Raw genomic sequence first — 13,973 nt, 5'->3', positions numbered from 1 at the left:
GTTTCTCCGGTAACGGCTGTAATCAAAGCAGCTCCGCTCATGAACTCTTCTTTATTACATAAAATAAAAATCCCATCGAAACTTTTCTGAAGACAGTCCTTTCCCTTTAGAGATACATTCATATAAAACACCCGCGACAAGTTATGATTTTAAAACGTGCAGTGCTCATGTTTATTCAATGAAGACAAACGCCACAAATAAATCAATGTATGGGAAACACTGGTAATGTAGGCTATATCGAAATATCGGAAATGTGTTTAAAAACCATATCACCGTTATTGAAAAAAAATATATTGCGATACATACTGATATTACTATATATTGTTCAAATAAATGCAGCCTTGGTGAGCAGAAGAGACATTAATTATTTCAAACTGGTGACTGGTAGTGCATCACCTAACAATTTTTTTGTTTATTTTTTTGATTAAATTATTTGTAAAAAAAAATAATAATAATAATAATCAACATCAAAAGAAAACAATGCATTTTTCCATTTGTAAAGTACAGTAATACGTATACGTCATGGTGTTTTGCTGATTTTAATTATATTATATTATAATATAATACAATTAATATAATATATTGTGTGTGTTGTTGTTGTTGTTTTTGTTCATTTTTTGTTTATTATATTATTATTATTATTTTAAATCTTTTTTTTTTTGTATTTTGGAGTGAAATATGTTTGTGAAATTTACCAACAATATTTTTTGCTACTTGTGTGTTGAATGTGTTTTTGTGACATATTAAATGTGAAATTTTCAACAACAAAAAAATGTATCTCTTCAAATCTTCAGTTTTTTTTCCTGATTGTTGTTCTTTTTCGTTATTTGCAGAAAGATTCTGCTCCACCCATAGGAATGCACAGATCCAAATCCAAACATGAACTTAAGCTTCTGGAGAAAATTCCAGAAAATGCTGAAGCCACTGTGGTACTCGTTGGTAAGCAATTATAGTCTGATTCTGAATCCTATAGGAATCCTGTTGGATTTGTATCAATCTGGAACCGTCCTAAAGGTCTCAAATAAGACTCCTTTAAGACTCCTAAATAATCTGGAATTTGGAAAAATAAACTGGAAAAATATGAATTTCAGTTTATCCTGTTTAAACGGTTAAGAATTGGTTGTACATTACTACTGATTTGATTCCAAATCAACCAGATGCATCAAGAACTAAAATGACTATTACAGAGCTAACAAATGATTTCACAGAACAACAGGAAATTAAATGTATTGCTGTCTTTTCAGGCAGTGTTGACTTCCTGGAGCAGCCCACCATGGCATTTGTTCGACTTCAGGAAGCTGTCGAACTGGACTCCGTGTTGGAGGTACCGGTTCCTGTTCGGTTTCTCTTTGTGCTGCTTGGTCCTCCCAGCACCAGCATGGACTACCACCAGATCGGACGCTCCATTTCCACGCTCATGTCCGACAAGGTGAGAAAGACGGTTGGTGGTCACCACTGCACAAGTTCAAAGGGGATGCATTGTTTCATGCAAAAAATTCAGAATATAATGCCTATATCCAGTGTTAACTCGATCGCATCTCTCTCCAGCAATTTCATGAAGCTGCGTACCTGGCAGATGATCGGCAGGACCTGCTCAATGCCATCAATGGCTTCCTGGACTGCAGTATTGTTCTCCCTCCATCAGAACTAGGCGGTGAAGATCTTCTGCGGTCCGTCGCTCACTTCCAAAGAGAGATGCTCCACAAGAGAGAGGAGCAGGAGGTGGCCTTATTGTCCAAAGAACCCAAGAGCCTTGAAGAGAAAGGTATGCATTAACCTGTGTAGCTTTAGATCCAGTTCAGCTTTTATTTTGGTTTTGTTTTATTGCTTTGTTTTTTTTTTGTTATTTTGTGTTTATTTGTGTTTGTGTGTGGTGTTTTTTTGTTTGTTTTCTTTATTGCTTTTTTGTTTTTTTGTTATTAGTGTTTGTATGTTTTTTTTGTCTTTTTGTTGTTTGTGGTTTTCAGTTGTTGTTGTTGTTTTCCGTCTTGTGTTTTGAGCATTTTTGTTTTTCTTTTGCTTTTCTTGTTTTATGTCTTGTGTTGTTTTCTTTTTTGTTATTAGTGTTTATTTTTTGCCTTTTATTTTGTCTTTCTGTTTGTCTTTTGTGTAGTTCTTGTCATTTTATGTAGACATTTTGTTTTGTGTGGGGTTTTTTATTTTTTATTTTGCTTTTCCTTGTAATTTTCGCTAGCTTTTTTTAATATAATTTTTTTGTGCACGCACATTTATTTTTTTTAATTTTTTTTCAACTTCCATGTTTATTTCCCCAGCAACCTGTTATATTCATAATACCCCACTTTCTCTCTCTATGTGTAAATCAGAGGCCTTGCTCACACCCTTAAAACTAGAAGATTCCGTCTTGTGTTTTGAGCATTTTTGTTTTTCTTTTGCTTTTCTTGTTTTATGTCTTGTGTTGTTTTCTTTTTTGTTATTAGTGTTTATTTTTTGCCTTTTATTTTGTCTTTCTGTTTGTCTTTTGTGTAGTTCTTGTCATTTTATGTAGACATTTTGTTTTGTGTGGGGTTTTTTATTTTGCTTTTCCTTGTAATTTTCGCTAGCTTTTTTTAATATAATTTTTTTGTGCACGCACATTTATTTTTTTTTATTTTTTTTCAACTTCCATGTTTATTTCCCCAGCAACCTGTTATATTCATAATACCCCATATTCTCTCTCTATGTGTAAATCAGAGGCCTTGCTCACACCCTTAAAACTAGAAGACGACCCTTTACGACGCACAGGCCGTCTGTTTGGTGGGCTGATCCGTGATGCCCAGCGCCGTTACCCAAAGTACATCAGTGACTTCAAGGATGCACTGAACCCCCAGTGCATGGCTGCTGTCATCTTTATTTATTTCGCTGCTCTTTCTCCCACCATCACATTCGGAGGCCTTCTAGGTGAGTTACACTACCGCTTCGTCTGTACTCTTACTGACAGTAACATATTGATAAGATTTTAAATGCAATAAAATAATCATTTTAAATGCATGTGATCAATTACAGTGTTTTAAAATTGAAATTATTGTAAAGGAAAATATACTTGGTTAGTAATTTGCATTCCAACATCAAAAGAAAACAATATATACATGTATGCAGACATAATAAGTGTATGTCATGGTGTTATTTGTATTTTTATGCTAATTTGAAAAAAGACCATTATCATTGTATATTATATATTTTTAGTACTTTTGCGGTAAAATGAAATTCACCAACAATTTTTTTTTTTTTACGTTAAATGTGAAATTTCCTTATGAATTTTTCAGTTATTGCCCCATATAAAATACACTGCCTGGCAGTGTTAATTTTGACAGCAAATTTTTATTTAGTTTTAGTCATAGTCTTTTGACTAAAATGCAATTTAGTTTTAGTCATATTTTAGTCATCTGAATTGTTTTTAGTTTTAGTCTAGTTTTAGTCGACTAAATATCATAAGATTTTAGTCGACTAAATCCACAGTAAATATAGTCGGCTAAAATCTAATGGGTTTAGTTACAGTGCATTTATCAAGCATTTCTCTAAAATTTACAAACTCATTATATAGGTTTGATATTAAGGTTTTATCATGATAGACACCGATTTAACTGCGGTGACAAAACATGACTTTGTTCAAATTAAATAAAACCACTTCTCATAAAGAACAAGAACATGGTCTTCTTTTTAATGAAATACCAATGGTTATATAGGCTAATTATGCATTCTTTATAGCTTATAACTTGTTTACCATATTCTTCATTCTTTCAAGCAGACTAGCCTATTGAAGTAATGTTGTCTCTGGTATTCTGGTTTGTGAGCTTATATGCGTTCAGGGCAGTGTTAATTTTTACAGCAAATTTTGATTTAGTTTTAGTCATAGTCTTTTGACTAAAATGCCATTTAGTTTTAGTCATATTTTAGTCATCTGAATTGTTTTTAGTTTTTGTCTAGTTTTAGTCGACTAAATATCATAAGATTTTAGTCGACTAAATCCACAGTAAATATAGTCGGCTAAAATCTAATGGGTTTAGTTACAGTGCATTTATCAAGCATTTCTCTAAAATTTACAAACTCATTATATAGGTTTCATATTAAGGTTTTATCATGATAGACACCGATTTAACTGCGGTGACAAAACATGACTCATTTTGTGTGTAATTCTCCGTTCATGCGACGCGAAAGAGTACTGGCGCGCTGTGAGACGCGCTTCCTGTGTGCGTATGCTTCAGTGTCTGCGCTCAGAAAACCGGACCGAACTGAGTTCTCTCTTGCGTCGTACGATTTATATGTCTGCTCTTCCCCGTCGGTTCATACGCATCTAACCTCCGAACCACGCAGCAGGTTCGTTTGAATGAATCTCTTCCCAAATCGTCCCTCCCTAACATTTTCGTCTCGTTTTTATTCGTTGACGAATATGTCAATAGATTTATGTCATAGTTTTTGTCATTCAAAGAGAGTTTTAGTTCGTTATAGTCTCGTCGTCTGTGAAAAAAAATTTGTTGACGAAAATTATTCGTCAACGAAATTAACACTGCTGCCTGGCCTGGCCACAAAAAAAAATGCTGTAAAAAATTTTTTTATTTGCTTTTTAAATAAGCAAATACTGAAGAATCTAGGATTGGATCATTATTGCAGTGATTAATGTTTCTGACATGTTATATGTTTGGCAACAATTATTTTAACCCTAACTTATACAGTCTCTCCCATTCTCAATACAAGATCTCTGTCAGAAAATAATTCAACGCTTGATGGCAATAAATGTTGTGATGTTGCATAAAGTTGTCAAAACAGTGTCAAGATAAATGCACGCTGTAATCAAAGCTAAAGATGCTCTAATGAAACTTTTTTTTTTGGCTAGGTAGTGTACATCTCTTCAGATCTTCTCAATTTAATTAGTAAATTGCTTCCAGAACTGACTTAATTACTTTAAACGTCTGCAGCCAGTTATATAACAAAAGGTTATCATGATACACACAATCAGTGACTCTGATCCTGATAAGTATTTTAGATTACTTTTGCTTGAATTCCAGATAGCGTATGTGTCCCACCTCGCTGTTCAGTAATTCAGTTTTGTGTGTACAGGTGAGAAGACTGAAGGGCTCATTGGCGTGTCGGAGTTGATTGTGGCCACATGTATTCAGGGTGTGTTGTTCTGTCTGCTTGGGGCTCAGCCGCTTCTGGTGGTGGGCTTCTCTGGACCAATCCTGGTGTTTGAAGAAGCCTTCTTCTCTGTGAGTTTACAATACTCTTCCTTAAACTAGATTCCCTACCAATATATATATATATATATAAAATGAATAATTATATAAAATATCTCCTCTGTCCTTATCTTCTCCAGTTCTGTAAGGGCAATAATATGGAGTACCTGACAGGTCGGGTTTGGATCGGTTTTTGGCTCATCATCATCGTGGTGGTGATGGTGGCCTTTGAGGGCAGCTTCATGGTCCGATTTGTCTCGCGTTTCACCCAGGAGATCTTCTCCGTCCTCATCTCTCTCATTTTCATCTATGAGACCTTCTCAAAGCTGGTCAAGGTAGTTTGGATCATCTTTTGATTGTGTTTGTCATCATATATGATTGTGAAGTCCTCTTGACTGCTGGTGTTTCCCACAGATATTCCAGGAACATCCTCTGAGACGCTGCTCTGCTACGGTTGTTGATGCAAACAACTCGACACACAACTCGAGCATGGAAGAAGTCACTTCAAGTCCATTAGCATCAAACAGCAGTACACCGGAGACGGTGAAGGTGGTTGGTGAACCTAATACTGCTCTGCTTTCCTTGGTGCTCATGTCTGGGACCTTCTTCATCGCCTTCTACCTGCGCAAGTTCAAAAACAGTGCCTTCTTTCCTGGCAGGGTAAGACGCTGTCTGATCAAGTCACCCAATGTTGAGTGATTAGGACATTACAAAAGAAAATGTAGTTGTAATTGGCCAATTGTGGTCTTCTTTTTTTTTACAGCTAAGAAGAGTTATTGGAGATTTCGGAGTTCCTATTGCCATTCTCCTCGTGGTTCTGGTAGACTACAGCATTCGAGACACATACTCACAGGTGAGAATGGATAGTTTTCAATTTGCAGATGATTTGATGAAGTTAAAGTCAAGTAAAGCAAATGATAGTATTAATATCATTTATATTTCATGTTAGGTACCCTAAATATTAAAATTTAATGCATTAACCTGCACTATTTGAGCTATGGATATCTAAAATTGGCCAGTTTGTTGAAGAGATTCATTATTATTATTTTCTTTTATTTCTTATTGTCATTATTTTATTTATTATTTTTAACGTTACACTCATCATATTTTCTTTGTTTTTATTTTATTTTTGATTGACTTTATTTTTAATTAATTTTCTTTTATTATTTTGCATTATTGTAATTTTTTGTTATTGTCCATATTTATTTTTAATGCTTCACATTTATAATTTATTAATTTTGTTTACATTTTTGATTTACTTAATTTTTTATTCTTTTTCTTTCTTCTTTTTCTAGCATTTCATGACTTGAATTTTTTTCTCATTTTATTCACATATGTATTGTGTTTTTAAAAAAAATTTTATTGCCGCACCCTACAGAAACTGAGTGTACCTCGAGGATTTTCAGTGACTAGTCCTGATAAGCGAGGTTGGATAGTCAATCCTCTGGGCTCTGATGGTCAGTTCCCCATCTGGATGATGTTTGCCAGCATCCTTCCGGCTCTGCTTGTCTTCATCCTCATCTTTATGGAGACACAAATCACAACGTGAGTCCGTTGCCATGTTTCGTCTCATCATAATGACGATTACAGAGCTCGAACATAAGGACATTTGCCCTAAGATCAAAAATGTGTTTTTAGCTGTATTTTAGAGCCAGTGAAGAAATCTTTGTTTTTCATGATATGTGATATTTTGTGGAAAAAAGGTTTAAATCTTTACAGGGTTTTAATTAAAAAAAAAAAGCTAGTAATTATATAACTGTAATGTAACTCATATACATATACAAAATTTTTCTCCCTGATTTATGGAACACATAAAATCATGGCAGTATTAGAGATGCTCTCTCTCCTTCTAGGTTGATAGTCAGTAAGAAAGAGCGAATGCTGGTCAAGGGTTCTGGTTTCCATCTGGATCTGTTGCTCATCGTGACTCTCGGTGGCACTAGCGCACTGTTCGGTTTGCCGTGGATGGCCGCGGCCACTGTTCGCTCTGTAACCCATGCTAACGCCCTCACCGTAATGAGCAAAGCCGTCGCTCCAGGAGACAAACCTCGAATCCAGGAGGTCAAGGAGCAGAGGGTGACCGGGTTACTGGTGGCAATTCTTGTAGGTGGGTTTCAAACAATTACTGTTTATGCACTTAAATGCATCCTGATCAATACAAACTGCTGATAATAAAACAAAACAAACAAAAAAAATAATTTCATTATTATTACAATATTGAAGGATAATTGTCGGAAAAAGCGTCCAAGATACTAATTTGGAATCAGATACTATTTTTGGAATGAGCAACCCAAAAATACGAATTAAAAAAAAAAAGTATTGGATTTCATCCAGCAAACAAGATGCATGGCAGTTTCATTATTTATTGGACATTTAGTGTTTTGGAAAGCCAAGCAGTCAAAGGCCAACCATTACAGTCATTTTTAACAGTTTAAGTGGATAAAAACACCCTTTACTCTTAGTAAAATCCCTACATAAAATCTTGTGGCTTATTGCTTTAAGATTCATAGTATTTTATTACATGCACATTAAATCAGTGTAAAATGACTATTGTATGAATTGTAATATGTATTAAATGAAGATAAAGTCTATAAAATTGCAAATTTTGTTGGCTGTAGGTCTCTCAATAGTAATCGGTGATCTGCTCCGTCAAATCCCCATCGCTGTGCTGTTTGGCATCTTCCTGTACATGGGTGTGATGTCACTGGAATCCAGCGATTTATGGAACACATAAAATCATGGCAGTATTAGAGATGCTCTCTCTCCTTCTAGGTTGATAGTCAGTAAGAAAGAGCGAATGCTGGTCAAGGGTTCTGGTTTCCATCTGGATCTGTTGCTCATCGTGACTCTCGGTGGCACTAGCGCACTGTTCGGTTTGCCGTGGATGGCCGCGGCCACTGTTCGCTCTGTAACCCATGCTAACGCCCTCACCGTAATGAGCAAAGCCGTCGCTCCAGGAGACAAACCTCGAATCCAGGAGGTCAAGGAGCAGAGGGTGACGGGGTTACTGGTGGCAATTCTTGTAGGTGGGTTTCAAACAATTACTGTTTATGCACTTAAATGCATCCTGATCAATACAAACTGCTGATAATAAAACAAAACAAACAAAAAAAATAATTTCATTATTATTACAATATTGAAGGATAATTGTCGGAAAAAGCGTCCAAGATACTAATTTGGAATCAGATACTATTTTTGGAATGAGCAACCCAAAAATACGAATTAAAAAAAAAAAGTATTGGATTTCATCCAGCAAACAAGATGCATGGCAGTTTCATTATTTATTGGACATTTAGTGTTTTGGAAAGCCAAGCAGTCAAAGGCCAACCATTACAGTCATTTTTAACAGTTTAAGTGGATAAAAACACCCTTTACTCTTAGTAAAATCCCTACATAAAATCTTGTGGCTTATTGCTTTAAGATTCATAGTATTTTATTACATGCACATTAAATCAGTGTAAAATGACTATTGTATGAATTGCAATATGTATTAAATGAAGATAAAGTCTATAAAATTGCAAATTTTGTTGGCTGTAGGTCTCTCAATAGTAATTGGTGATCTGCTCCGTCAAATCCCCATCGCTGTGCTGTTTGGCATCTTCCTGTACATGGGTGTGATGTCACTGAATGGAATCCAGCTCACAGAACGGATCCTGCTGCTGCTGATGCCCCCTAAATACCACCCCGATCACACCTACGTGCGCAAGGTCAGGACCCCAGTCTGATTTCTGTTCATTAATAAAGAGGATTTTGGTTCAAAGGTACTGTGGCAGTAACATGCTGCAGTAATGGTATCAGATACTTCACAGAAATCAACAATATGGAAGGTAGAACTGGTTTGTACTGTGTGTCTTGACTGAATTTCTGTGACTGGATCCTCAGGTGCGGACCCTGCGGATGCATCTGTACACTGCCATACAGGTGGTCTGTCTTGCTGTCCTCTGGGCGGTCATGTCTACTGTGGCATCGCTGGCTTTCCCGTTTGTTCTCATCATGACCGTCCCTGTCAAGATGTTTCTTCTGCCACGCATCTTCAGCACTCGTGAGATGCAGTGTGTAAGGATCTTTGCATGCACAAAAAGACACATGCATAGACTTTTTTTTTTTTCATCTTTTTTTTTTTTTTGAAAAATTAATACTTTTATTGTAAAGACATTTATAATGTTACAAAATGTTACATTTATAGTTCAAATAACTGCTGTTCTTTTGAAGAATCTGAAAAATGTATCACTGTTTCCACAAAAAATTGTACCTGTAACACTGATGATAATAAGAAATGTTTCTTGAGTAGCAAATCAGCATATTTCTGAAGGATAATGTGACACTGAAGACTGGAGTAATCACAGAATCACAGGAATAAATTACATTTTAAAATATATTCAAATAGAAAACCGCTATTTTAAAGTAATATTTCATAGCCCATTTCATTTTCAAAATGTTATTTTATTTTTATTTATTTTATTTTCATTCATTTTCATCTTAATTTTATTTTAAAATGAGGTGACACCACCTCAAAAGAGACGGAGCAAGTCTTCACCTACTTCCACCACTGAATACATTTTTTTTTAAAAAGGTAATTGCGAATTTTCATCTCAAAATTCTGACTTTTTCTCACAATTGTGAGTTTATATCACGCAATTCTGAGAAAAAACTCAACTGCGATATGTAAACTGGCAATTCTAAGAAATAGTCAAAATTGTGAGATATAAACTCGTAATTGCATGTGATAAAGTCAGAATTGCGATATATATAAACTTGCAATTCTAAGAAAGTCTTTCTTTCCTCAGAATTGGACTTTATAACTATTTATAATTGCGAATTCATATAACGCAATTCTGAAAAAAAAAAAATCTGAATATTACATTTATATAACGCAATTCTGAGGGGGAAAAAAAGTCAGAATTATATAATTATACGTTATATAAATGTAATATTCAGATTTTTTTTTTTCAGAATTGCGTTATATGAATTCGCAATTATAAATAGTTATAAATAGTTATAAAGTCGGAATTCTGACTTCGGAATTCGCAATTACTCCGTTTTTATTTTTTATTCAGTGGCGGAAATGGTCTTCCATAGTGCACTGCTGGTATCATACACAAAAAGATACATTAAAGGGTTAGTTCACCCAAAAATGAAAATTCTGTCATTAATTACTCACCCTCGTGTTGTTCGAAACCCGTAAGACCTTCGTTCATCTTCGGAACACAATTTAAGATATTTTTGATGAAATCTGAGGGCTCTCTGACCCTCCCATAGACAGCAAGGTAACTACCACGTTCAAGGTCCAGAGAAGTACCAAGATGATCGACAAAGTAGTCCTTGTGACATCAGTGGTTCAACTGTAAAGTTACGAAGCTATGAGAATACTTTTTTGCGCAAAGACGACAAAAATAACGACTTTATTCCACATTTTCGTCTCTACTGCGTTCTCGTAGCTTCGTAACTTTACAGTTGAACCACTGATGTCACACGGACTACTTTGTCGATCATCTTGGTACTTCTCTGGACCTTGAACGTGGTAGTTACCTTGCTGTCTATGGGAGGGTCAGAGAGCCCTCATATTTCATCAAAAATATCTTAAATTGTGTTCCGAAGATGATCGAAGGTCTTACGGGTTTTGAACAACACGAGGGTGAGAAATTAATGACAGAATTTTCATTTTTGGGTGAACTAACCCTTTAAGAAAGTAAAGTAGGTCATTTTCAAAATCACGTTGACTGATGCTGTTTGTGTGGCTTTTCCATCTCTCTTCTGTGTCTCAGTTGGACGCTGATAATGCAGAGCCCACTTTTGACGAGAAAGAGGGACACGACGAATACACAGAGATGCACATGCCAGTCTGAGCCACGACCGCAGCTGTCCGTCTCTCGTCTGTCTTCCTGTCAGTCACGCTATTGGCCAATAGGACAGTTGCTTTTGCTAAACCAAATCGCACAGCGAGTCTCGACATGCTGTAGAGGTGAGAATAGTGCATTATGTCCACCCGGCATTTCCAGAGACTCATTTCATTTGTATTAGAGAGCTGCTATCACACCGTTTAGCCTTAAACAAGCGTATTTGTCGCCTATGAGGAAAACGAATGTACCTTATGGTACGTTCCTAGCACCATTCAGGGCCCATGCAATATTATATGAAGTTTTTAGTGAATATTCATGATCAAGAAAGATTGCCAAGGTCCATTTCATCCGAAATTGTATGTACGTCTGTGCTTTTAATAGTTTTACTGCCTTATTTTCTGATTTATGACCCAGCATACATTAATTCACACAATCGACAGTATTTTTTCTTTTGTTGCCATCCGATCATGACTTTTTTTTTCTCTTTCAAAATTCTGTCTAAACAGGTGTTTTCTCTTTTATAATGCATGAAAGTCACATGAAACCCTAAACTCTCATAATAACTCTAGATGTGCAGTTGCTGTATATTTTATATTGACTGTTACATGCAAATGACTCATGAAGGATGAGGATGAATTTGGTAGTAAATGGTCTTGGGGGATTTTAGCTCGGATCGATGCACTAGTGACCTAGTTTGGAGTCCCATTTTAAGAAAAAGAAAAAGTGCGTCCCTACAGATGATCCCAAAATTGTAGTTCATCATAGTTAATTTATTAGAACTAAATATGTTGACCTGATAAACTGGTATTTTCTACCACATTTCTGAAGTCTTTCCACATTTAACGTTGAATTAACACTAAAAGCCTGTTCTTTTATTTCAGCACCAGTTCTCAGCAAACACGCAATGTAGATTTTGATTTACTTACTAATTATTTATTTGTTTAATGGGAACCGTATTATTTATGCAAGTTCATGAGGGATTTTGCCACAGAATTCCTGAATAATATCACTAACTTTTTCCCCATCATTCACTAATATCCCACTTTATATTTTTGGATCCCTACAGTCAGTTAGACGGGGAATCTGCACTAATAAGATTCAATTCAGCACACTTTCACTTGGAATATTTTGTGCACACAAACCAATAGGAATAAAAACAACAACTTTAACTATTTGGTTACAGTTATGATTGTTATTTTAGTAGCATTTCACTTTTTTTTTTCTTTTTTTTTATCTCTGGAGGCATTGTGCTTTAAACTACAAAACAAGTGCTTTACTTCTTATTTACATTCCAGATTATGATTCCAGAATCGGATGTGTTAGGATCTTTTAATTATAGGAAGATAGTATGTTAGTTTTATATTGCTTTAGATTATGTATGTGCTAACTAATGACATATGAAGAGTGAGCTCAAAAATAAATCATGTAGATGTTATTTTTTTATTCGACTAGGAAATTTGATGTCATTATCTGAGCGTACAACGTGACTGGATCAAGAATATTTTTATAAAATGTTGTCCGTGTTGTCGTTTAGTACATCAGGACCATCAGCACATTGTACTTTGTCACCATTGTTTATTTTAGACATTCCCTCTGCCCGTGTTCAGCGACTGGTTCCAGGTTTGCATGACACGTCTAGACACGTTTAGAACCAGAGAACTCTGGGAAACCTGATCGTAGAGCAGCACTTTGAGGTTGTGTGTGAATGCAGGCAGGAATATACTTGCGTTCTGTTGCTACAGTGTGGATGCTCAGCAGCACTTGTTTGTAGATGGTATTTATGGATGCTTTGCGGGGTTTAAGACTGAAGGTTAATGCTGGAACATTGTGGTCATTTTAACTTTTACTGATATTAGTTACAAGTATGACCTGGTGTGTTTAGCAAAGGAGGGTCATTTTTACCATCTGTGTGCATTTTTATGCATATTGTTTTTACTTGTTTGGTTATTGGATATTTGATTATTAAATGTTCCTCTGTACATAATGCAGTATTTACAGCAAATTCCAAATATTGCAAATAAAGTAGATTTTTCTATTTAAATTGGATATTCACATCTGTTTTTAATTGTCTTTTTTAACTTCAATTTAAATTGTAATTTTTTTCCACTGATACTCTGTAGCAAAGCTTACTTTAATAAGAATCATTTTGGAAGGATGCATTAAATTGTTAAAAAGTGTCCACAAAGGCATTTAGGTTGTTACAAAATATTTCTATTTCAAATAAATCCTGATCTTTTGAACTTTGTTTAACATTCTATTCAAAATGTATTGCTGTTTCTACACAAATATTAATCAGCACAACTGTTTTCAACATTGATAATAATAAGAAATGCTTCTTAAGCAACAAATCAGCATATTACCGGTAAAATAATTTTTTTAAGAATCATGTGACACTGAAGACTGGAGTAATGATGCTGAAAATTCAGCTTTGCATCACAGGAATAAATTATATTTTACAATATTTTAAAATAGTTATTTTAAATTGTACTGCAGTGCACTATGGAATTGATCAAATAAAACGGGGGAAAAAAGCTAAAACAAAAACAAACTTCATAACTACAGCTGAATTTCAAGACAATAAATAACTATATTTCTGCTTGCGACAGTGTTCTTATTTAGTTCCTGATTTGTACACATCATGCCAGGGCTCCACATGAACAGAGACAGTTTTAGAGAATGTTTAACCTGGTTTTTGGGTGAGCAGACATTTGCAGTTGTTGTTCAGTTCAGACGTGTTAAAGATGGCTGTGCTGCTGTGGATCGTGCTGCTCTCTGCTGGAGTCTCACTCAGTCAAGCACAAGAGTCCTTCAGCAAACTCCCAGATATCTACAAGAGAGGAGTGGAGCTGTCTTTACACATGTTCAATGACCATCACAGCATCAAGAACCATTATCTCTTCTTTAAATCTATTCATCAGGCAGAAATTGAGGTAAATACATTCTTCTGGTTCTAATTTTATTC

At 35.3% G+C, this 13,973-nt stretch overlaps 1 protein-coding gene across 1 annotated transcript in view; it reads left to right on the top strand.

Annotated features, from left to right (window-relative positions):
* LOC107732091 (anion exchange protein 2-like) overlaps window positions 1-11,427 on the top strand; it is a 41,774-nt gene extending 30,347 nt beyond the window's left edge. The window contains exons 11-23 of the mRNA XM_016543338.1: window positions 834-939; window positions 1,245-1,429; window positions 1,549-1,765; window positions 2,692-2,898; window positions 5,056-5,204; window positions 5,312-5,506; window positions 5,586-5,831; window positions 5,935-6,024; window positions 6,550-6,716; window positions 7,025-7,278; window positions 8,709-8,878; window positions 9,054-9,227; window positions 10,937-11,427. Of these exons, the coding sequence (XP_016398824.1) occupies window positions 834-939; window positions 1,245-1,429; window positions 1,549-1,765; window positions 2,692-2,898; window positions 5,056-5,204; window positions 5,312-5,506; window positions 5,586-5,831; window positions 5,935-6,024; window positions 6,550-6,716; window positions 7,025-7,278; window positions 8,709-8,878; window positions 9,054-9,227; window positions 10,937-11,017 (2,241 nt within the window). The 3' untranslated portion in view covers window positions 11,018-11,427. The remainder of the gene's footprint in view (window positions 1-833; window positions 940-1,244; window positions 1,430-1,548; window positions 1,766-2,691; window positions 2,899-5,055; window positions 5,205-5,311; window positions 5,507-5,585; window positions 5,832-5,934; window positions 6,025-6,549; window positions 6,717-7,024; window positions 7,279-8,708; window positions 8,879-9,053; window positions 9,228-10,936) is intronic.
* The last annotated feature ends 2,546 nt before the right edge of the window (window positions 11,428-13,973 follow it).

This window comes from Sinocyclocheilus rhinocerous, unplaced genomic scaffold (assembly GCF_001515625.1).
Source record: "Sinocyclocheilus rhinocerous isolate Xijiao unplaced genomic scaffold, SAMN03320098_v1.1 scaffold97, whole genome shotgun sequence".
Lineage (NCBI taxonomy): Eukaryota > Metazoa > Chordata > Actinopteri > Cypriniformes > Cyprinidae > Sinocyclocheilus > Sinocyclocheilus rhinocerous.
This window is presented reverse-complemented; position numbering and strand designations above follow the sequence as displayed.